The sequence below is a fragment of the Rana temporaria genome, chromosome 12 (genome assembly GCF_905171775.1).
Source record: "Rana temporaria chromosome 12, aRanTem1.1, whole genome shotgun sequence".
In the NCBI taxonomy this organism is placed as follows: Eukaryota; Metazoa; Chordata; class Amphibia; order Anura; family Ranidae; genus Rana; species Rana temporaria.
The window spans coordinates 56,026,888-56,052,381 of record NC_053500.1 but is presented as its reverse complement, the minus strand read 5'-3'; the positions used below and the strand labels follow the sequence as shown (position 1 = coordinate 56,052,381).

The 25,494-nt window shown below is 42.3% G+C and overlaps 1 protein-coding gene across 4 annotated transcripts in view; it reads left to right on the top strand.

The window, feature by feature from the left end:
- The window catches only part of CFAP97D1 (CFAP97 domain containing 1), a 229,961-nt gene that overhangs the window by 76,757 nt on the left and 127,710 nt on the right, over positions 1–25,494 (top strand). For all 4 annotated transcript variants that reach the window (XM_040331561.1, XM_040331563.1, XM_040331562.1 and 1 more), the window contains exons 2-3: positions 13,431–13,501; positions 14,891–15,009. In XM_040331561.1, coding sequence (XP_040187495.1) covers positions 13,431–13,501; positions 14,891–15,009 — 190 coding nt within the window. The remainder of the gene's footprint in view (positions 1–13,430; positions 13,502–14,890; positions 15,010–25,494) is intronic.

Below are 25,494 nucleotides of genomic sequence, written 5' to 3'. Positions count from 1 at the left end.
GGAAAAACCTTTGTGGATCTCCGTAAGTGCTAATTTGCATACCCGACGCGGAATTTCGACGAGAAATGCCCCCAGCGGCGGCCGTGGTACTGCATCGTAAGATACGACAGTGTAAAACTATTACACCTGCCGGATCTTAGGAATATCTATGCGTAACTGATTCTATGAATCAGCCGCATAGATAGAAACAGGGATACGACGGCGTATCAGCAGATACGCCTGCGTATCCCTTTTGTGGATCTGGCCCTCAATTCGCCATTTTCACCTTCTAATGCCTTGTACACATGATCGGAATTTCCAATGAAAAAAGTCAGACGGACTTTTTCCATCTGATATTCCGATCGTGTGTAGCCCCATCAGAGTTTTTTCATCCGAAATTTCAATGAATTCCATCGGAGTTTAGATATAGAACATGTTCTATTTTTCTCTGATGGAATTCTGTCGGAAATTACGATGAGATTTGGCCGGGCAAAAGCCTGATCATGTGTATGCGGCATAAGGTGCTCACTATTCTCTATTTAATAATGTGTTAATGAATGTGTGGCTGCATAATTCTATGCTTTTATATCTGCCTGGAGTTTCGTTTTAATTGCTAAACCATGTTATTTTAGATTGGTTCAGATCTAGGTAAATGAACTTTTTGTCTTATCTCAGCAGTTGTGAAAAGGGAGGCAGAATGATTGCAAATTGAATGCTTGAGGATCCACTAGAGGAGTGGATAATCTGGAAATCTCTATATGTAAAAAGAAAGAGCAAGCTTGTAAAAATTTAATTAAGGCAAACACTGTAATTGTAATGCAAACTATGGGCCAGATTCACAAAGCAGATACGACGGTGTATCTCCTGATACACCGTCGTATCTGTTGTTCTATCTATGCGACTGATTCATAGAATCAGTTACGCATAGATAGCCATAAGATCCGACAGGTGTAATTGTTTTACACTGTCGGATCTTAAGATGCAATACCGCGGCCGCCGCTGGTGGGAGTTTGCGTTGTAAACCAGCGTCGGGTATGCAAATTAGGAGTTACGGCGATCCACAATGGTTTTTCGCGTTCGCTACGTCGCCGCTAGTCTAGTTTCCCGTCGCAAAGTTAGTTGTTTTTTTTGTGCCTTAACTTTACACAGCAATCGTATTGCTGTATAAAGTATGGCCGTCGTTCCCGCGTCGAAATTAAAAAAATAACGTCGTGTGCGTAAGCCGTCCGGGAATACGGAATTACGCTACGCGCGTCGCCGTTCGAAAAAATGACGTCACTTCGCGCAAAGCACGGCGGGAGTTCGAAAACGGAGCATGCGCGGAAGGTCTGGCGCGGGAGCGCGCCTAATTTAAATGGCACACGCCCATTTGAATTGGCCCGCCTTGCGCCGAAGGCCGCCAGCGTAGTTTTCATCGCAAGTGCTTGGTGAATCAGGCACTTGCGATGAAAAATTGCGGCGGTGTAATGTATCTACGATACGTTACGCCGCCGCTTATCTACGTGAATCTGGCCCAATGTGCTTTCAGAAAATGTACTATGCTTTCCCTTTGGGGGGGGGGGGGGGGTCATTAATTTTATGTTGCACTAGGTATTCATGTTTATGAGCCTCATGGTATATCTTGTAAATCATATTAAGCTTCATTGTGAGTACTTTGTAATTTATTTCTTTATACCTTGATTAGCCTCCTACTAATTATTCACAGAACATCTGATGAATGATGAAATTAACTAGTTTCTCTCTTTGGATGTGTCTGATAAATTCAAAGAGTCAACAGGTTAAAACAAGCTAATCGACTGCAGTAACAGCTATGAGTGTGTTTTAATTGGGTCTTATCCAGCTCTGAGCTGTGTGTTTTTTTCTGCTCTTTAGCACCACCCTTTGGGCAACCTCTGCTAATGTTGTGGTTAGCATTGCTTCAGAGCATGCATGTTTGTACTTTGGATTTTTGTCTGACGGACTTGCTATGTGTACACACGATCAGAATATCGGACGAGACACATTTGTTGTTGGAAAATTTTAAAGCATGCTATCCAACACTTGTTGGCAGGAAATCTGACAACAATTGTCCGATGGAGCATACAAACGGTCGGATTTTCCGACAACAGCCTGTCATCACTCAATTCCCATCTGAAAATCTGATCGTGTGTACGGGCATTTAGAGTGATCTGAGCAACTGTAGAGTCATCTGACCACTTTTACATGATTCACATATGCTGTCCCCCCGACCACAACTAATGGCAACATCCATTCTTTGACCCCCTTGGCAGCAGTGTGAACCAGAAGTGCTCAGCTCTGAGCACTTTTGGTTCAGCACTGTCAAAATCCCAGCTCAGTCAGCTGTAGCAGAGGGCAGGGGAGATCATAGGGCAGTGATGTCAAACCTTGGCACCCCAGATGTTTTGGAAGTACATTTTCCATGATGCTCATGGAGTGCAGTGAAGTTGAGCATCATGGGAAATGTAGTTCCAAAACATCTGGGGTGTCAAGGTTCACCATCACTGTCATAGGGTATAAGAGACCCATGATTTCTTCATAAAGAGAACTGTCACCTGTCAGTGCTATCACATAGGGGCTTACTAGACCCTATGTGATAGCAACAAAGTTAAGAAAAATAAATAAATAAAAATGTGTACAAAATAAAATATAATAAAATAAATAAAAATATTTAAAATAAAATAAAAGCATCCCCACTGTCCCACATACATATGTTAAAACAAATATGGGTTTTGAGTGCTAAGGTGTATGTAAATGACGACTGCAGCACACATTATATATTGTGTCAGAAGGAGAGCAACAATTCTAGGTCCCTCATTTACAGTGAACCCTAAACGGATGACATGTAAGAGCATTAAAGGAATGCCTATTGATAATTTGGGGTATTATAAATTTCTATCTTTTTGTGGTTCACACCACTTTGAGGCCTTGTGGATTTGGTAAAATGATTTTATTGTATTTTTCCTGAAATTATAGAAATTATAAAAAGTTATTCAATTATCATGCAACATAATAAAATACATTTATCATCTTTTTACTCAACAGGGCATCTGCTTTGAAAAAAATTGATAATATTCTGGGGGGTTAAAATAGTGTTCTAGCCAAAAATTCAGATATTAACATGAGTGTGGAAAAAAATAAGACATTGTTCTAAAGGGGACGTGGTTAAAGAAGGAGCTCTGTTTCTTTTTACTAACAGTAAACTAGCACATAAAAAGATGCATTGGTTAAGAATCTAGTAGTCATTGTTCACAGTGATCTCATGTTTAAGACACATATTAGTAATGTCTGTAAAATGGTTTGCTATCATTTTTATTTCCAAGGTCTGTGACATCCTCTCTATTACTGACAATGAGACATTGATACATGCTTTGCGTCATCCTCCTTAAAACATTGTAATGATCAAGCTCTAGAATACATTTCCAAGCTTATAATGTCACTGAAAGAATTCTTCCTCATATTGAAAAGACTAAGAATACATCTTAAAGGGGTTGTAAAGGTTAGTTTTTTTATTTTCTAAATAGGTTACTATAAGCTAGTGCATTGTTGGTTCACTTACCTTTTCCTTCAATTTCCCTTCTAAATGTTTTTTTTCTTTGTCTGAATTTCTCACTTCCTGTTCCTCCTCAGTAAGGTGTTCAGTACGCTGTTCTAAATGACTTTCCATCGCTCGGATGATGGTGGAAAGCTTACTGAGGAGAAACAGGAAGTGAGAAATTCAAACAAAGAAAAAAAACATTTAGAAGGGAAATCAGAGATAAAGGTAAGTAAACCAACAATGCACTAGCTTACAGGAACCAATTTGGAAATAAAAGACAAACCTTTACAACCTCTTTAGGCCCTTCTTTGTTTGCATGTATATTTAGGAACATATATAATAGCCCTGCACTGAAAACTACATAAAATCTATACAAATATAACAAAGCATTGTAATAAAAGTCTTCATAAAAAAATGTGCAAATATGTGTGTATAGGTAACAACAATCATTTATGGAAAAACAACACATATGTTACTAGACATGTGCATTTGTTTTCGTCTGAATGCATTTTCATCCGAATTTCGGGTATTTTCGTTATCATTTTAACAAACGAAAATGAGCGTGCAGAATCCAAAATCCGAAACATCCGACATAAAAAAAAATGCTTTGTTTTTATTTTCATTGCTACAACAGTTCGATATAGATAGGAGATTCGACATGATGCTGACAATAGCAATCTGTGTCTGTCGAACCTGTGGTCGAATGTGCCTAACCTTATCTCTATTAGTCCAAGATTATTCTACATAGAGATGAAAGATTCAATATTATAGAGACATGAAGATTCCACATAGAGAGAAAAGATTTGAGATTATAATGACAGTGTTGGGGTAGACCATTCGATATGAACGATGAAGATTCGACGAAGCAGCGAAAAACATACAAGCGTTGAATCTGTCATTGAAGGCTTATGGTATCTGTCGAAAGTCTTCATGCAGACAAATCAATCTCCCCAGTGTTGTTGTACAAAGAATAAAAATAAGCTGATATTAAGAAAGATTCAGGTACTTGTGGTAATTGTTTGTTGAATATAATTATTTTAGAAGGTATACAGAATTTAATGAAAATTTTTTTTTATACTGAAGCCAGGAATGGAAAATCTGTGTGTCTGCCAGCCACTGCGCTGATGGGAGATCTGTATGAAGTGGGGGACAGCTGTGTGCCCTGAAAATGCTTCATCACATCTGCTGTATCTGCATAGAACATCCCTCCCCAGCCAACTCACCATCTGATCAACAACCCTAACACCCACCCCTCACAATAGGAGCTTCTAGAAATGTATATTTTCATTAACTCTCACATAAAGTGACTTTTTTTTTTTTTGCTGCTGTGATCTGACTTTTTGTTAGAGGACATCTACGTTCATTCTCCATGGTCCTACTGTATGTAGGAACATAACCACCCTCTCTTGCTTGCTTCTAAAATGGACTATGGGGTTTGTAGTGTGGACAGAGCAGTGACATGACTACAGCATATATGCACTGCTTATTCAAAAAAACAGAAGTGAGGGGGTAAAGGAGAGGTTTACGGGTTTACAGAGGATGCCTTTTGTGGAGGGCAGTGACTTTCTCATGAAAACCACCCTTGTTCATTATTGTTCTCATGGATTCATGAACACTTCTACAAATCCCTGTGTAAACGTATTACTGTTCATCCATTATTTTCCAAGCCACTAATCAATATTATTTCCCATGCTAGAAATGTATAACTGGCCTGAAAGCATGTAGATCAGGAATTCTGACTTCACTTGCTGCATGCTTGTTCCAGGTCAATGGCTCAGAATGTATAGAAGTCACATCACTACCAGAGATGTAACATTTTCAAAAGATAGTCAACAATGGCAGCCTCCAATTTTCCTTTAAATGAGATTTATGCCCTGTACACATGACCGGTTTTCCTGACATGCCAATACCCAACGTTTTTCCCGATGTGATTCCTCTCAAGCCTTCCTTGCATACACACGTTCAGTCAAAAAAATGCTCGACCAAAGCGCGGTGACGTCCAGGGCCGGATTAATAAGGGGGCTGATGGAGCTGCAGCTCCAGGCCCCTTTCTCAAGATAGGCCCATTTGCCCAAAAAAAAATAAAAAAATTCAGGGAAAAAGAAAAAAGGATCGACTTGGGGGGGTTGTAGCTCGACGACCAGAGGTCACAGAAACCCCACATTTGGGGTTTAGGCAGTTGAATACCTACCCCACAACTGGTCAAAATATTGGGCTCCTATCATTTATGGTTCCGGAGATACGGGCCTGCTTGCACAGCCTGTCAGAAGCTACATTCAGAGCGGCCAGTATAAATACAAGTTGACACACTGCAGCAAACTGATAGGATCACAGGGCTTATAATAATTATTTGTATATTACTCATGGTAATTAACCCCTTGCCACCCAGGCCAATTCTGACACTTCTCTACTACATGTAAAAATCATCATTTGTTTTTTGCTAGAAAATTACTCTATGGTGGTCTTTGCAATTTTTATGTTGCACGGTATAGAGCTGTACTATTCTGGCTAAAATGAGAATTGCAATTTTTTTGCTTAGAAGATAGATCACGATTCTCTCACGATTCTTGCGGCGTAACATCATCTTTCACATTAAAACAAAAAAAAAAAAAAAATTGGCTAACTTTACTGTTTTGTTTTTATGTTTTTTATTATTCATTGAAGTGGGCAAATGCAGTGTGACATAAAATATTGCAGCAATATCCATTGTATTCCCTAGAGTCTCTGCTAAAATATATATAATGTTTGGCGGTTCCAAGTAATTTTCTAGCAAATAATATTGCTTTTTAACTTAAGAAACAAGTGTTGGACTTTAAGTGGTTAAATGTCCCGCATTTACACACAGAAGTTTGATCTAAGAAGGGAGTTAGTTACAATGTTTCATTTTGTTTACAAACTTGGCAGACTGCCCAGATATTTTCTTTTGACAGCTGAAAGTCTCTCCACTTGTTTTATGAAAGAATCAGCAAACTCTGCATTGGAGATCGTCAGGGGGGTTGAATCGAGATCACGATTTTTTTTAACGATTAATTGTGCAGCTCTAGCACAGTATTTGCGCAGCAATTTTTCAAACATGTTTTTTTTTTAAAAAAACAGTTTCATTAATTAACCACTTCCTTACTGGGCACGTATACCCCTTCCTGACCAGGTGAAATTTCAGCTTCTGGCACTGCGTCGCTTTAACTGACAATTGCGGGTTCGTGCGACGTGGCTCCCAAACAAAATTGGCGTCCTTTTTTCCCCACAAATAGAGCTTTATTTTGGTGGTATTTGATCACCTCTGCGGTTTTTATTTTTTGCGCCATAAACAAAAAAAGAGCGACAATTTTTAAAAAAAGTCAATATTTTTTACTTGTTACTAAAATAAATATCCCATTTTTTTTTAAAAAAAAAATATTTTTTTTCTCAGTTTAGGCCGATACGAATTCTTCTACATATTTTTGGTAAAAAAAAAAAAATCGCAATAAGCGACTGGTTTGCGCAAAAGTTATAGCGCTTACAAAATAGGGGACAGAATTATTATTCATTTTTATTATGATTTTTTTTCACTAGTAATGGCGGCGATCTGCGATTTTTTATTGGGACTGCGACGTTATGGCGGACACATCGGACACTTTTGACACATTTTTGGCGCCATTCACATTTATACTGCGATCAGTGCTATAAAAATGCACCGATTACTGTATAAATGTGACTGGCAGTGAAGGGGTTAACACTAGGGGGGCATGGAAGGGGTTAAATGTATTCCCTGGGTGTGTTCTAACTGTGGGGGGAGGGGGGTGATTGGGGGAGGTGACCGATGCTGTGTCCCTCTGTACAAGAGACACAGATCGGTCTCCTCTCTCCCTGACAGGACGTGGAGCTCTGTGTTTACACACAGAGCTCCACGTCTTGTCCCTGTAGCCGCCGATCGCGAGTGCCTGGCGGACATCGCGGCCGCCAGGCACGCGCATCGGCATCTCAGGAATGCGGCGGGCACGCGCGCCGCCGGTGGCACTCGCGTGCCCTCTAGTGGCCTGGAAGAGCGGAGGACGCATATATGCGTCCTGTTAGAGATTTAGAACCACCCTGCAGCCGCACATATTCGTACGGCCGTCGGGAAGTGGTTAAAAAAACACTAGTTAGTTAAGTTAGCACGATTTTTTTTTGGTATCCTAAGCAATGCTTAAAGTTTTTTTTTTTAGGTTACGTGTTTAGAGTTACAGAGGAGGTCTAGTACTAGAATTATTGTTCTCGCTCTAACGATCGTGGCGTATGTAACCTGTGTGTATCTGGCTCTGATACTACCGGTGCCTACCCAGCCACTGACTAGTATCTCTCCCCAGACTGTCCCCACACACCCTCTCACCTACTGACCTGTGGATGGGGGAATCACTCCTGCAGTGTTATTGTGTTTTGCCAGTGAGTACAATGATCAGTGTTGCTAACTATAGCTGGCAGCACTGATTGTTTTGGGAAAAACCTAACAGGCTGGTTGTACTCAAGTCGATTAATAGATTGACTTGTGTAAAACCAGCTAGCCCATACATAGATCGACTATGGCTGGTCTCTGCTTAATTGGCGTAATTTCAATCCATGTATGACCCGCTTAACCACTATGCAGTTCCTAAATATCCTTCCACTCCTGTACATAGTGCTCACTGTCATTCTCTCCACACTCCTCTCCTGTACATAGTGCCCACTGTCATACTCTCCACACTTCTCTCCTATACATAGTGCCCACTGTCATACCCTACACACTCCTCTCCTGTACATAGTGCCCACTGTCATACCCTCCACACTCCTCTCCTATACAGAGCGCCCACTGTCATACCCTTCACACTCCTCTCCTGTACATAGTGCCTGCTGTCATACACTTCTCTCCTGTACATAGTGCCCACTGTCGCACCCCTCTCCTGTACATACTGCTCACTGTCATACCCTCCACACTCCTCTCGTTCCAAAGACATTGTTCAAGGAGATGCCTGAAAATCTTTTTATAGTACTTCTTTTGTTGTTTTCGCATTGCCGGGTAAAATGTCATTGCCTGATCGGCTCGGTCGACACCTCCCATTGTGTGGTTATAGTCGATCACGACTTGTGGTTTCAGCACATCTTTTCCGTATTTTGTGCGGACCATGGTAGTGGAGGTGCTGTGCACAGTGCTCATGAGACACACGTCCTTTTTGTCTCGCCAGCGCATTGCCATCATTTTACCCTTTTGAAAGGTAACCATCTCTCCTTTTTTTAATTTCTTCTTGCCAAACGTAGATGGCATGTCACGCCGGTTTGGCCTAACAGTACCATACCCATCCGTTTTATTGAGGAGCAAAACCTCATAAAGTTCCGGTGACGTATAAAAATTGTCTGTTGTCACGCAATATCCCTGGTTCAGTAATGGGTCCAGCAGTGAAAGGACAGACGATGTGGCCATCCCATAGCGGTTGTACCTCGGATTAAACTTTGTACCTTTCCCGGTGTAAATGAACGCATTCCATATATACCCGGTGGATGATTCACAGAGCATATAAAATTTGATGCCAAAGCGCGCTCTTTTGGACGCAATAAATTGGATCCAACTCAGGCGTCCCTTGTAGGCCATCAGACTTTCGTCCACACTGACATCCCTTTCTGGCACATAGGTCCGCTGAAAGTTGGCGACAATCATCTGGCACACCTCCCAGATTTTTTTTAGCTTTGGCGCAGGATGCGTGGCCTCTTCAAATTCTTCGTTGTTGGCAAAGTGTAAGTTTTTCATAATTAGTGAAAAACGATACTCGGACATCACAGTGGCAAAAAATGGAGTGGCCAGCATCTTATTGGTGGTCCAGTACCATTTCTGGAGCGGTTTGCCCACCACCCCCTGAAGGATGATGAGTCCCAGAAAATTCCAGATGTCCTCCTCAGTGACCGGGTCCCATTTTCTGGATCTGGAAAATCTGCCACGCAGCGTAGCAGATTGCTGATCGTGGTAGTGATTGGTCTCCGTCACAATTTTAAAAATTACCTCCTCAGATAGAAAAAGTTTCAGGTACACCAGAGGGTTGTTGGCCTCCACATCAACCTTCATCCCAGGAGATCCAGTGAATCAGAACCTCGGGGGCGCTGCCTGGTCCGCATCGCTGTCTATAGGGCACCAAGTGCGCACATCACTCAGGTCAGGTGCGGGATCAGGTGCGGGATCATCGGCGGCGTCACTTTCTGGATCAGTGTCAGTGTCAGATCCAGATGATAAATCTCCCCACGATTCACTGTCGCTCTGATCTGCAATCAACTCCGTGTCGCTGTCGCTCAGCTGATCCAAAAGCGCATTTGGAGGACATCGCTTTTTTTATGCCATTTTTTATAGGGTTTTATATGGTTTTATATGTCACAAATGACAATGGCAAGGGGCACTGAAAGGGCACTGTGTCAGTTTTCAAGGTGATACAGTGTAATCCTCTCAGATTACATTGTATCACCACCTTTTTATGTGTTTGTGCAACTTTTGAATTTCCCTCCTAGTTCCGCTCCCATGCACCATTGCGGTGCAGGGAACAGAACCAGGAAGTCAGATGAGCGATGGACGGCGCGGTGGGGGTCTCCGCGGCGATCACAGCAATGATAGATCATCGCTGGATCGCCTGGAGAAGGTAAGGAACGCCGCTGCGCTCTCTGCACATCCACCCCGAGCGTGACTCGGGGATACCGATCGCAACATAAAAAACCCACCCCGAGTCACGCTCGGGTTTACCGCCAAGGGGGTTAAAGGGTCAGCTACCCTCAAATTACCTGAGGTATATAGCCTCTCATATGCAACTACTATTACGTGTGCAATATTCACCTCATATATGCAACTATAATTATCTGAGCTATATTGCCTCTCATATGCAACTACTATTACGTGTGCAATATTTACCTCATCTATGCAACTACTATTACCTGAGCTATACTGCCTCTCATACGCAACTACCAGTTGTCACTACAACTCCTATTTACTACGAGCTTGACATAAGTACATATCCCTTATAGGCCTTGTCCTAATGGTTTGAATATGTTCGCTCTAACTTTTCTATGCTAGGGGTTGATGGTATTTTATACCATCTCCCTTAGTGGCCTAACACATCCCTATATGCTCAAAGTGATATGATGTAGAGAACCCCCAAACTCCTGTTTGTGTGGAGTGATGCCTGGGGTCCCATACTGATAATCACTTGCATATAGAGGTGTATTGGAATCTTGATCTTTAAAGTATTTTATATAATTTAAAAACGCTAAGCTCTGCTCGCATGTTGTAATGCGTCCATCCTTAGTAGCTCAACGCCTTTCTTTATGTGACAGAGTGATGATGTAGAGATCCCCCAAACTCCTGTTTGTGAGGCGTGACGCCTGGGGCCCAATACTGAGTTGTCACACAAAGAAGCGCATTGAAATCCTTGCTAACCACAGTTGTGGTTCATTCCGTTCACCAGTGCTGTTACACCTTGCCCCCATGTTGATGGGGACGTCATCGCCCGGTGCCGTGTGCGTTCCAGCTTGGAACATGAAAGTGCGCCGCTACTCACGGCTGTTTGCTTGAATCAGTGATGCACTGCACCTGGTCCCATGCATATAAAGGCATTGATTTAAAACACAATTCCTGTTCTATTATTGTCAGCCGTACCAGCCACGCTACAGCAAGGGGCAATATTATGGCCAGCTAGCAAAGACCTTCACTGCGTCCAGCCTGCCATCGCTGCAGACAACCTGAGTTCTTCCTTGCTGATGCCCTTCACTATGGACTCCCTTGCTGCCAAGCACTGAAGCCCTGCAAACGGATAAGTAGCCATTGTGTCACTTGTAGTTCTACAGAAAGATCTGTTGCATACTAGAACAATTGCTGTTATTTATTATGGCTTTTGTCTATTAACATACTACTTGGGATAGACTGTTGTGCCTATGGCTCTTTGCTAAGGAATATCTTAAAGGGACATTTACTATATTATTACCTCAACAATAATTGCTTCAAATATGCAACTATTATAACATGAGCTATATTTGCCTCTTATATGCAACTATTATTACCTGAGCTATAATTGCCACTCTTGTGCAATTATTAGTTGTCGCTACAACTCCTATTTACTACGTGAACTCTCAAAGTACCTGAGCTATAATTGCTTCTCATATGTAATTATTAGTTGTTTCAACAACGCCTATTTACTACGTGCTTGACATAAGTACTACCTTGTTTATGGGCCTGTGCCCTAAGTTGCTGAACATGTTCGCCTAAACTTTTCTATGCTAAGGGTTGACGTATTTCATACCTTCTCCCTTAGTTGCCTAATGCATGACTCTATGTAATACTAATAATTACTAATAATTGCTTGCATACAGTTGTGCATTCGTATCTTTTAGTGCATGCTATAATTTTAAACGCTAAGCTCTGGTCGCATGTTGTAATGCGTCCAAGCTCAGTAGCTGAACGCTTATCTTTATGTGAGAGAGAGATGATGTAGAGAACCCCCTAACTCCTGTTTGTGTGGAGTGATGCCTGGGGCCTAATACTGAATTCTCACATAAAGAAGAGCATTGAAATCCTTGCTACCGCAGTTGTGGTTCACTCTCGCTCACCAGTGCCGTTACAGTATGCAACACAAGTTTGAGCTAGGCTCTGCTCCTCTCTCCTATTGGCCTAGTGACAGGGGGAGAAGGAGGGAGCCCTGCAGTGATGTAATGGGTGCGGACTCCCGTAAGTGGGAACAGGATACCTGTCAAAGACAGGTATCCTGTCCCCCCTCCCCCGAAAGGTGCCAATTGTGGCACTGGAGGGGGAGAGGAGACAAATGAGCGGAAGTTCCACTTTTGGGTGGAACTCAACTTTAACCACTTGAAGACCTGGCCTTTTCTGGCACTTTTTGTTTACATGTAACAATCAGTTTTTTTGCTAGAAATGTATTGGAACCCTCAAACATTATATATATATATTTTAAAGCAGAGGCCCTAGAAAATAAATTGGTGGGTTTTGCTATTTTTTTATGTCACACGGTAGTTGCGCAGCGGTTTTTCAAATGCAATTTAAAAAGAAAAAATTGGGGAATTTGAATACAAAAAAACACAATACCTAACCCATTTTTTTTTTTAAATATAAAAGTGATGTAATGCCGAGTAAATAGATGCAAAACATGTCATGTTTTAAAGTTGCGTATGCCTGCAAAACAGCGACAAGCAAAGTAAATTTTGCTATGCATAGGCGACACTTTGAAAGCTTTTAAAGGTTACCACTTTAGATTTGGTGCTAGAATTACTGCCCATGATCTGACGTTCATGGCGATACTTCACATGTTTGGGACAATCGCTGTTTGCATGTGTGCCGGACCGACGTGTGCATTTCGCCTTTGTATGGGAGAATGCGGGGACGGGGGCACTTTAATTTTATTTTAATTATTCATTTATGTTTACTTGCAATAGAAATCTAGTGGCTAGTTAGTCACTCTAATTGCTATTACAAGAGAGCCGATCGTAGACTCTAAAAAAAGGCCTCACTCCAGTACAACCACTTGAAACCAAATGACGTACAGGTACATGATTTGGCGCCAAGTGGTTAATAAACACATGTATTTTTTTTCTCACATGACTAACCATGATATTAATAATAGCACACCCCCTGCAATGTAATTAGCTGTTTTAAGCCTTAGCTGAGAGCATGAACTCCAGACATTCAATAATGTTATGTTATCCAATACATATACTATTGTTCATTATTTTAAATATTTTAACCCAATTGTTTTTTTTCCAATGTTTTACTAGTATAGCTTCAGTCACTCATAAGATTTGTTCTTGAAAATGACACAGGGAAGGAAGGTTAAGTAAGGTTTACTTCTTGCATATTTTAATAGAAAAGTTATGCTTTTGGACTTTCTCAGATTGCTTCGCTAAATGTCAGATTTTAAAACCAAATGTAATTTTATTTCTTTTACAGCCAGAGCTGAAGTTGACAATAAGCCTCCATGGATATACTTACAACATCATGTTCAAACGAAAAAAATGCAGGTAAGTAATGTGTTAAATGGTTCACTAAAGAAAAGCCAACTGGTTGAAAACGAAATAGAAGGATATAGAGACATTTTACAGTTCTGATTTTGTTTGTTTTTATTCTCAGAAATTTTGACAGATTTCTGATAATGATTCTGGGAAATTCCTGTGGCCCATGCTATCAACCTTCAAAAGAACCTGCTGGGATAGAAATATAGGTGTTACCAATGTTGAATTGTTCTTGAAACTACAAGCTCCAGGCCCAAATGTTCATATACTTTCTTCATTAGTTATACCGTATATAAATAATTATTGACACTGACCTGGAATTAGCATGTCCATATCAAGTATTAATTTGTTCATAAAGTAACATTTGCATTTAGTAAAAAAACAATAACACCCGCTTGGCGTTGACGGGCATATGGACTGGCATCAGCAGTACTTGTTCACTAATAGCCACAAATTCAGGTGGAAAATTAATTTCTCCATAATAATAATTGTAAGCTATGAATAAGCACTAAAGTTTTATGTGAAACACGTCAGATTTTTACCCCGTCTGCGGTGGCATGCTTTTTGGGTGTTTTCTTTATTTTACAATAAACGCTATTTATTTTTGGAGTGCGGCTATCCAGAAAGTTTTTCCTTCATTTTACTTCTCCATAATAATATTGATAAGAAATAGTACAAAAATTCATTAAAAAAATTAATAGCTGTCTACAAATATGTAAACAGTAAGAAAATTATAAGCATGGATGAATAAGCTGAAAATGTTTCATTTTGCCACTTTATAATAGGTCTCTTTTATGGAATTTGAGATAAAAATTCAAGGCACTCAAATGAAATGTCAATCATTTCTGAGAAGCCAGAGGTGCGAGATAAAAATGTAAAGTTGCTATCTTAGAGTTGTGATGTTTTATCTCATAATAATGTTGTTGTTTTTTTGTCCCCAGGACAAATGGTATCTATATTATATATCTCATAATGTAGCTGCCTAGAATAATGAAAAGGAAATAGGGCTGTTACAATTTTCATAGATTGACATGCATTTTTCTCTAAATTAAATCACTGTTGTACCCTAGATTCCTTGACAAGGCACAAAGCATACAGAATATTTTTGATCAGGTGACAGATATCCGGTCAGATGAAACTTAACCCCTTTTTCCATAGTTTTTCTCTGTCCCTCAATCAGATAGGGATCTGAATTCTCAGTATTGCCCAAGCACACCTGACTCATCTCAGAGCATTGACTCCTGTGTTTGGCATATGAGGTGAATTTTAGGGTGAGGAGTTAAATTTATTGATGCTGAAAATGTATGTGCCAAAATTTCTGGTGCTGAAATTCTTATGTCGAACACAATAAAGCCTGTTTTAACAGAATGCATTTTAGCCTTATATTTTTGGTCGCAGATGGAACAGGAAAGACTGGCTGTGATAGAGCGAGATAACCAGTTCCTCATGGAGAAGATCAGTCACATTATGCGCACCAGAGGTGAAGTTGACAATTGGAACAATTCTTATATACAAAGGCAAGTTATGCTGTTATAGAATTTAAGCAAAATGTGAAATGTTGACCACATTTTTCACAAAATTGTGGTAATTTAAAGCTGATTTTCCGGAATTCAGCTTCTTTGTAAAAACTGCAGGCATACCATGAGTTAAATCTAATGAGGTGCCTGCCACCTCCCAGACATATATCTATTATTCACATCTGACAGGTTTATTTTGCTCCAGTAAGATAGCTTCTGGAGCTCCAACACTGCTCACTGTGGTCTCAGTTCCTTCAAGAGCAGAGTTGCTGGAACTGTTATGCATGGTCCCTCCTCTCCTTCTGCCGGTTTTCATCTCTTCTCACAGCAGGGGTGTATCCTCTGGGAATGCAATAAACCTATCACAAATATGTAATAGAGATATGTCTTGGAGGTGGCATGCACCTGAGGTCACTTACTAAGATACCCGGCAAGTATGAGCGCTGTACATTTCAAGACTTCAACTGGGCGGACATGCAAATGGAAAAGTGCGCTATTGAAAAATGCGGGAATTGTTGAAGTTAATGGGGCTTGAACCTCCAAAATCAAAAGTCCTCATTGAAGGCTTGTATGCAAATTATTGGCCATGAAAAGTGTATGGGGACCCGGGTACTTCCCTGGGGATGAATGAAAAAAAGTTTTTAAAACAATCGTTTTTAAAGGAGCAGAGATTTTAATGATGCTTAAATTGAAACAATAACAATGAAATATTCCTTTAAATATCTTGCCTGGGGGGGGTCTTCTTAGTCTGCCTGTAAAGTGGCACATATGTGCGATGTATAGAAATAGCCACAGCAATTATGACATTTCTAAAGGAAATAATGTAATTTAAACTTGCGTGCGGCTGTAATGTATTGCCAGCTCCCGGCAATATAGATGTCAAAAAATGAAAGAAAATGGCGTGCGTCCCCCCCCCCCCCCCCCCAGGAAATGTGGGTTTCTGGATTCTTATAAGCCCTCCTTCCGCCCGACCGGGTGCTTTGTTCTCCGAGTTAAGACATTACTTCCGGTTTCCCTGTGCCAGTGTTAAACCGGAAGTGATGTCAGGATTTCCCTCCCCACCTCCTCCTCCCCTCTCGCCAGCTATCACCATGCTCGGGACCGCATGTCTGTGGAAACTTCCTGCATTAGAGGTGAGCAAGCCCAACTCCCCCCATCCCAATCTCCTCCCCCTCCTGCCAGGTGTAGCTTTCACATTCAGTTCTGCTCATTGTGGATCCTCTATTTGTCACAGTACGGTGAGCAGGAGTGAGTCCTGTGTGACCTACGCACAGATCTGACTTTTCCTTGGCAGCTGCAAGGGTCTGCACACAGTGAGGCTTCTCCCCATGCCCAGTGTGTCCGTTCTCAGCCTGGTAGAGCCCCCCTCTTCCCCTCTCCAGCAAGCAGAGGCACAGACACACGGCCAGCACCACTGTAGCAGGTCAGTCTAATATCTGTAAACCTAATATGGAGATACATTTCAGGCAGAAATACTGATATATTTTTAAATACATTGAAAGGATAAGTGAAACCCCCTTCCCCAGTGCTCAGCATTTTTGGTAATAATTTATAGTTATATTTACTACTAAAAGTACACATCCTGGCACAGTGGCTGCATTTGATGGGCACAGAGGCTTTATTTTATGGCACATTAGCTGCATTTAATTGGCAAAGTGGCTGCGTTTGATGGGCACAGTGGCTGTGTTTTATGGTACATTGGCTGCAATTGATGGGCACAGTGGCTGCATTTTATGGCACAGTGGCTGCATTTGATGGGCACAATGAGGCTGCAATTGATGTTTAATTTTTTTCAGAATTTTTCAGTTTGTTTGCGCCCCCCAAAAATTTTGAGCACCAGCCGCCACTGGGTCTCAGGCCCCGTACACACAGTCGGAAAAAAACGTTGAGAATGGTCCGACGGACTGTTTTCATCGGTTCACCGCTGAAGTGGCCTGATGGTCTGATGTGTGTACACACCATCAGTTCAAAAACCGATTGGGTTAGAACGCGGCGACGTAAAACACACGACGTGCTGAAAAAAATGAAGTTAAATGCTTCCAAGCATGCGTCGACCTGATTCTGAGCATGCGCGGGTTTTGAACCAATGCTTTTCTGTACTAACCATCGGTTTGGACCGATCGGGCAGCGGTCCATTGGTTCGATTTTGAAGCATGTTTTAACATTTTGGACCGAAGGAAAACAGACCGATGGGCTATACACACGGTCGGTTTGGACCGATGAAACTGAACCTCGGTCCATTCTCATCGGTTTTGTCCGACCGTGTGTACGGGGCCTCAGTGTACTTGGCACAATGGCTTGGTGGTGTGCACTGATGTCTAAAAAGCACTAGACATGTGCATTCGTTTTCATCCGAATGCATTTTCGTCCGAATTTCAGGTATTTTAAAAAACGATAACGAAAGCACAGAAAACGAAAAACGAATGCTTTATTTTTGTTTTCGTTGCGGTCGAATGTGCCTAGCCTTAACCCTATTAGTCCAATATTAATCTACATAAAGAGAAAAGATTCGACATTGAGAGAAAAGATTCGACATTATAGAGACATGAAGAAGAGTCGACATAGAGAGAAAAGATTCGATATAGAGAGAAAAGATGCGACATAGAGAGAAAAGATTCGACATAGAGAGACATGATGATTCGACGAAGTAGCTCAAAACATACGAATTCTAATGTTGGTTGACTAGTAATAATAATTAATAAATATAATTATTATTATTAGTCATTAGGGATGAGCCGAACACCCCCCTGTTCGGTTTGCACCAGAACCTGCGAACACACCAAAAGTTCATGTGAACTTTAGAACCCTGTTAAAGTCTATGGGACTTGAACGTTTGAAATCTAAAGTACTAATTTTAAAGGCTAATGTGCAAGTTATTGTCCTAAAACGTGTTTGGGGACCTGGGTCCAGCCCCAGGGGACATGTATCAATGTACATTTTTTCTTTTTAAATGGCCGTTTTTTCAGGAGCAGTTAATTTTTATAATGCTTAAAGTGAAACAATAAAAGTGAAATATTCCTTTAAATTTCGTACCTAGGGGGGGGGGTGTAAAGTATGAAATAGCGCATGTTTCCTGTACTTAGAACTGTCTCTGCACAAAGTGTAATTTCTAAAGGAAAAAAAGTAATTTAAAAATCACTCGCGGCTATAATGAATCATCGTCTCCCGGCAATTCAGAGAGAATTCATTCATAAAAAAAAAGCGTGGGGGTCCCCCCAAATTCAATTACCAGGCCCCTCAGGTCTGGTATGGATATTAAGGGCAACCCCGCCGTCAATTTTTTAAAAAAAATTACGTGGGTTTCCCCCCAAATTTCCATTCCAGACCCTTCAGGTCTGGTGTGGATTTTAAGGGGAACTTAACACCCCAAATTAAAAAAAAATTATACATTGTACCCCTACCATTTCACTAAGGAAGTGTAAAGAATTGTAAAAAAAACACACACACACACACTGTGGAAAAAAGTCCTTTATTAAAAAAAAAAATCCAGCGGTGGTAATCCATTTTTCGATCCCCGCTCCCTGCTCCAACGTTGTCAGTATCCAGAGACAGGTGATCTCCTCTTAGCCTGGGTCCAGCGATGAGAAGATCATCCAGGTCCGGGATCCAGAGCGCAGCATCGCCGGCCGCCTGTCTCCACCGGAGACAGCCAGGAGAATGATGCGGCTGGCGCTAGTGACAGTTCTTATAAAGATGAGGCGGGGCCATCCGTCACCTGACCCCACCCCCTCTGACGCAAGGGGGAAGCCTGGGCTTTCCCAGTGACGTAGCATAGGGTGAGTCAGAGAGGGACGGGGTCACGTGATGGGTGGCCCTGCCTCACCTATATAAGAACTGTCACTAGCTCCAGCCGCGTCATTCGCCGGGCTGTCTCCGGTTGAGACATGCAGCCGGCGATTTTTCCGCTCTGGATCCCGGACTTGGATGATCTTCTCATCGCTGGACCCCAGCGGAGAGGAGATCACCCATCGCTGGATACTGACAACGTTGGAGTGGGGAGCGGGGATCGAGAGTGGATTACCACCGCTAGATTATTATTATTATATTTTTTTTAATAAAGGACTTTTTTCCACGGTGTGTGTGTGTTTTTTTTACAATTCTTTACACTTCCTTAGTGAAATGTTGAGGGCATGTGGCCTGGTACGGTTCAGGAGGGGGGGGGGCGCTCTCTCATCCCCCCCCTCTTTTCTGCGGCCGGCCAGGTTACTTGCTCGGATAAGTGGGGATTTTTGGGGGAACTCCACGCCATTTTTTTTTAAATTTGGGGTGGGGTTCCCCTTAAAATCCACACCAGACCTGAAGGGTCTGCAATGGATATTTGGGGGGAACCCCACATCATTTTTTTTGTTTAAATTGATGGCGGGGTTCCCATTAATATCCATACCAGACCTGAAGGGCCTGGTAATTGAATTTGGGGTGATCCCCACGTTTTTTTTTTTTTATGAATGAATTCTCTCTGAATTGCCGGGAGCCGACAATTCATTATAGCCCCATTCACGTACGACTTACGTAAACGACGTAAAATACGACGTCGTCCATACCTTTGCATGGGATGCGCCTCCTATAGGTGTAATAACTTTACGCGGGACGTACGCCTTACGTAAACGGCGTAGATCACAGCGACGGGCGCAAGTATGTATCTCGGTCATTTGCATATTCGACGTGTAAATCAATGGAAGCGCCCCTTGCGGCCAGCGTAAATATGCACCCAGGCTCCGACTGCGTAGGAAACTTACGTCGGTCGGATGAAGCTACAATTCAGGCGTATCTAGCTTTAAGAATCAGGCGCATAGATATGAGGGCGCATCCGTGCACTTACGCGGCGCATCAGAAGATACGTCGGCGTAAGTGCTTTCTGAATCCGGGTCTTAGTCCTGTACATTATGCCTTTTTGCATTTGTAGTCCACCCTAACATATTATTCATTTTTTTGGGACAGGTAGGGCTTTTTATATTTGTATTTCCTTTTTTGGGGAATAAATAGTAAAAAAATGCATTTCCCAGTTATTTTCCCCATTGCAACATTTACGTAGTTGTCACACCCTATTTTATTCACCATAAAGTATAATGAACAAAGTCTCCCCAGAGGGGCCGTGGCCGGCCCAGGCGTGGGTCACGCCAACGTCGTTGAATTTTTGTGTATTTTTCTTTTTAGTGTTTTATTATTTTTTATTTGTTTTTACTGTGCTTATGATTTGTTTTATGTGTGTGAATGATGTATGATTGTGGGGGTGACATTCCTGCCGGAAAAGGGGTGTCACCCTCAGTTGTGGTGAAGTAGGGTTCCCCAGGACCAGGGAGAAGTGATCCCAGGTCCGTGTGAATGGTGTATGAATGTACAGTGACATAATTGGAGCCTTGGCGTGGCGTTGCTGCTCCCTAGTACCGTGCAGTGTACTTTGGTCTAATCCAATTAGATGAGGATGTGATGTGTGTGAGCTAGTCCCTAACTGTGTTGCTTTTGCTGACCTGCACACGTCTGGTGCAAAGTTACACCTGCTTTTATAAGGGGTAACTTTAGACCGGACATTCAGCTGATGCGCACAGCGCGTAGTTTGCGCCGCACAAATGTACTTTTGTGGATCGCCATATCTCCCTTATTTGCATATTTGCATAGCCAAACAATGGTGTGTCTAGCGTATTTTTACGCCCCACGATGCGCCAGTGTAATCTGTTTATGTCGGTCGGAAAAAGCAGTTTTTCAGGCGTAACTCGTTTTGGGGATACGGCGCATATTTACACTTACGCCGCGCATCTCGAGATACGCCGGCGTAACTGCTTTGTGAATCTGGCCCTTAGGGCCCTTAGGGCCAGATTCACAAAGAGATACGACGGTGTATCTACAGATACACCATCGTATCTCTGACGTAAACTGGTCCTATCTATGCGCCTGATTCATAGAATCAGATACGCATAGATAGGGCTAGATCCAACAGTGTTACAATGTGTTACACTGTCGGATCTTTTTTTCAATTTAAAAATGGCGCCGGGGGCGTTCCCGCTGATTTACGATAAATAATTTCTAAATCAGCGAGATACGCAAATTCACGAACGTACGCGGACCCGTCGCAGTGTTCTTATGTCGTTTCCGTAGCGGTTTTCCGTCGTATACTTACCCTTTCTTTTATCAGGCGCAGCCAATGTTAAGTATAGCCGACGTTCCCGCGTCGAATTTAAATTTTTTAACGTCGTTTGCGTAAGTCGTTCTCGAATACGGACGGACGTCGTTTACGTAAGCGTCGCAACCACTGACGTCCTAGCGACGTCAGTGGGAGCAATGCACGCCGGGAAATCTCGCAGACGGCGCCTGCGCATTTAAATCGGCGTGGGAACGCGCCTGATTTAAATATGACACTCCCCTAGCCGCGGAATTTGAATTCCGCTGGGGGATTTAGGATCCGCCGTCGCAAGTTTGGAGGTAAGTGGTTTGTGAATTAGCCACTTGCCTCCTAAACTTGCGGGGGCGGATCTTAATTCACGTAGATCGAGCGGATCTATAGATCCGCTGAGCTACGTGAATCTGGCCCTTAGTGTTTATCCTCGCTTTACATTTAGAACATTTTGGGATAGAGTCAAAAAGAGTAATGTTCAAATTGTATGCATTTTGTATTGGACACATTGGGCCAAATTCTCAAAAATCTTGCTTAACTTAACTTTAGGGAGTTAAGTTACACTGCCGCAATTTTCAGAAATTAAGTACCGATTCTCAAAGCACTTACCCGGAAAATTGCGGCAGCGCAACTTAACTCCGTCCGTCGCAAGGCGTTCCTAGTTTAAATGGGCGATTCCCATTTAAATTAGGCGCGCTCCCACGCCGGACGTACTGCGCATGCGTGTGACGTCATTTTTCCCGACATGCAGCGCGCGAACGTAATTTACGCCGGGCTTTGTGGATCGCGACGGGACAATAAAGTTGCGTCGGAAAAAAAAAAATACGCGCCGGGAAAAAAAATTCAAATTTAAAAAAAAATCGCGGCGATCGAAAAAAAGGTCTGATTTTACATGGTGGACTAACTTTCCACATTGTAAAACCAGCCCTAGTTTTGCGCAAGCAAATCAGAACTTACGCAGAAACCACAATGCTTAAAAGCTTTGTGGATCTGCTTAAGTCCTCATTTGCATACGCTAGGCGGCATTTCAATGAGAAATGCCCCCAGCGGCGGATGCGGTACTGCATCCTAAGATCTGACCGTGTAAGTGTCTTACACATGTCAGATCTTCTGCCTAACTTTGGAAAAATCCTTTTGAGGATCGTTTCCAAAGTTAGGCACAGAGATACGCAGGCTGAACAGCAGTTCCGCCTGCGTATCTCTTTTGAGAATTTGGCCCATTATGCATAGTGCTCACTTTTCCTCTTTAAAAGCATTGAGATTTTTTTTTTTTACATATTGAAAATTATTTACTAAAAGAACAGAGGTTGTTAATCAAAGTAGTTATTTACTGAGCTTAAAGCGGTTGTAAACCGCATAAACTTTTTTTTTTTTTCCCCAAACCTGCAATGCAAAAGGCATAATAGGCTAGTATGCACCGCATACTAGCCTATTATGAAATACTTACCTCGGAACGAGGTGTGTACCACTTACCTGGTCCACGCCGAGCAGGATGTCATCTTGCTCCGGCGTGTCTTCCGGGTATCGCCGCTCCAGCGCTGTGATTGGCTGGAGCGGCGATGACGTCACTACGGCGCGTGCACGCGGGAGATTTAAAAGCGGCAGGGTCCGGCGGATGCCGGTCCTTCAGCCGTGGATTCCCCCCTGCGCATGCGCCGCCCGCATTGCGGGGGGAATATCTCCTAAACCGTGCAGGTTTAGGAGATATTCTCCTTACCTACAGGTAAGCCTTATTATAGGCTTACCTGTAGGTAAAAGTCCAAATAGTGGGTTTACAACCACTTTAAAGCTTACTGAGCTTAAAGCTTACTGAGCTGTAAATAACGCACAACGGTATAGTGAATTCACAGTTTTAGGATTGCATTTGATATGCAAAATGTGTCTGGACACCTACATATTGCAAGTGGGTTGCTTTTTGTGAATGGAACCCAGTGCTGTATATTTATATTTTCCTTTTGAGACAGTTCATTTTCACATGTTTGACTATATCTGCTTGTTCCCTTGCTGAAAAAAAAGCATTTAGTTTTCATATGTCAATAGTTCAATCTCAATTGTGCACTCAGAGGTGAATTACTAACATGTAAAAATAGCAAGCACTGTCCATTATAAAGCAACATATAATAACATAACTTTCTCTGCTGTTTTTGTCAGTATTATTTTTACTTTAAGTGTAGACAAATTTTCTTTGGTTCTTGTTTGCTAATGCTTTCTGTTTGTTATTCCATTCCTATATTCATTTGCTGCATGCTCTCCATGGACAGGGTTTGGGCAGTCTATCTACCCCCACCAGAGGCAGGTAAATTGCAAATAATAACTGCAGCCCCCCCCCCCCTCCAGCACAGGGTTGGTGTTTTGAGAGAGAGTCCCAGCCAGCTGAATTCAGCTCTGCAGGCTACCTGAGGAAGGAAGCTGAAAACCACCCCATTCCATCAGGCAAGTATCAGCACTCAGAGCCCACAGAAGCCAAGATGGCCACCGCACCGTCCTGCAGTGTCTCCGCTCCACATGGGATGTCGACTGAAGCTATCTCATCTGCTGGTCTCTCCCTCCTGGATCACATCCCTAGTCTCTTACAGCCGAACCCACACCTTGGGACTAAGTCACCTGGCAAGGAGTGCCTTTCGTCAGAATTCTCTATGGACCGGGCTATGGGAGAAATTATGTCCAGCCAAGGGAGCCTATTTGCTAGCTCAAAACTCCCTGATATACACTCCCAGCCTCCCCGACCTGAGTATTCTGTGGACCCCATTCTTTTGGCCCATTTTTCTACTCTCTTGGAACAGGGTCTAGAGAAAGCTAGCAGGCAGGTCACCTCTGATCTCAAACAAGAATTTAAAGAGCTGGGCACCCGAATTAACATCATTGAGATTAAGCTTGATGACACAGTCATTAGAACCAATCAGTAGAAAAACAGGTGCAGCGCTGAATATGACAAAATATCTAGTGACTGATAACAAAATTAGTGAACATCTAGAAAAACTGAAGTGAAAAAATCATGTAATGAAACAGGATGTGCACACAAAGTCCGTGGAACATTCCAAACATTAGGTGAATAGACCCATATGAAAGTGGCTATATGAAGAAGATTGATAGAAGATCCACCACCGAAAAACTTGAGAGGCTTACCAGAAGGATTGGAGCCAGGTAAGCTTACACTCACTGGGCCAATGAGACTTAGGGTCAGTAATTCCCAAAGATAAGACCAAATCTGCTCAGATACCAGGAATTCTCGATAAAGCTTCTGGAACATTCAAATTTGTAGGAATAACGTACTGCGTTTCGTTCAAGTGAACATCATCTGGGTCACTTCACTTGAACGAAACGCGTTGGATAGGACTATTGATGCCACTGTTAAATTGATTTTAATCGCTTTTTATATTCATCGCAAATGTGAGTGTAAATTCTTTTAAAAAATACTGTAAGATATCTTGAAGAGTTACGCTATGTGCGCCCCTGTTCTTTTTCCTCTTTTACATATCCACAACTACAACATTGATTGGGTGATCTAAAGTCATTATTGGAAGTCTCCATCGGTGCAATCTTGGTAGCTTTACTTGCTGGATCTCCTACATACAGTATGTTATTCCTACAAATTTAAATGTTCCAGAAGTTTTATCGAGAATTCCTAATATCTGAGCAGATTTGGTCTTATCTTTGGGAATCACTGACCCTAAGTCTGATTGGCCTAGTGAGTGTAAGCTTACCTGGGTCCAATCCTTCTGGTAAGCCTCTCAAGTTTTTCGGTGGTGGATCTTCTATCAATCTTCTTCATATAGCCACTTTAATATGGGTCTATTCACCTGATGTTTGGAATGTTCCACGGACTTTGTGTGCACATCCTGTTTCATTACATGATTTTTTTCACTTTGGTGAACACATATGGTGTTTTTCTAGATGTTCACTAATTTTGTTATCAGTCACTAGATATTTTGTCATATTCAGCGCTGCGCTTTTCTATTGTTCTTTGTCGCAAAATTGGTCTGTTTTGTGGTGCTGGCTGCTATATATTTTGTTCACGTTTAGAGACAGAGCGGTATATTTTTATTTATTTGTAATTAGAACCAATCAGAACTCAGACCAGATAAACCTGCTCTATCAACAGCTAGAGGGCGCTTTGTCTGAAATTGAGGATCTGGAAAACTGCTCCAGGCGATACAATTTTAGGACTCGTGGCCTGTCAGAATCTTAGGCCCGGTACACACGAGCAAACATGTACGATGAAACCGGTCCGTCGGACCGTTTTCACCGTACATGCCTGCCAGAGGGCTTCTGTGCGATGGTTGTACTAACCATCGTACAGAAGTCCGCGCGTAAACAATACGCGGGGCATGTCCGCGTCGTCGCCGCGACGATGACGCGGCGATGACGCGGAGACG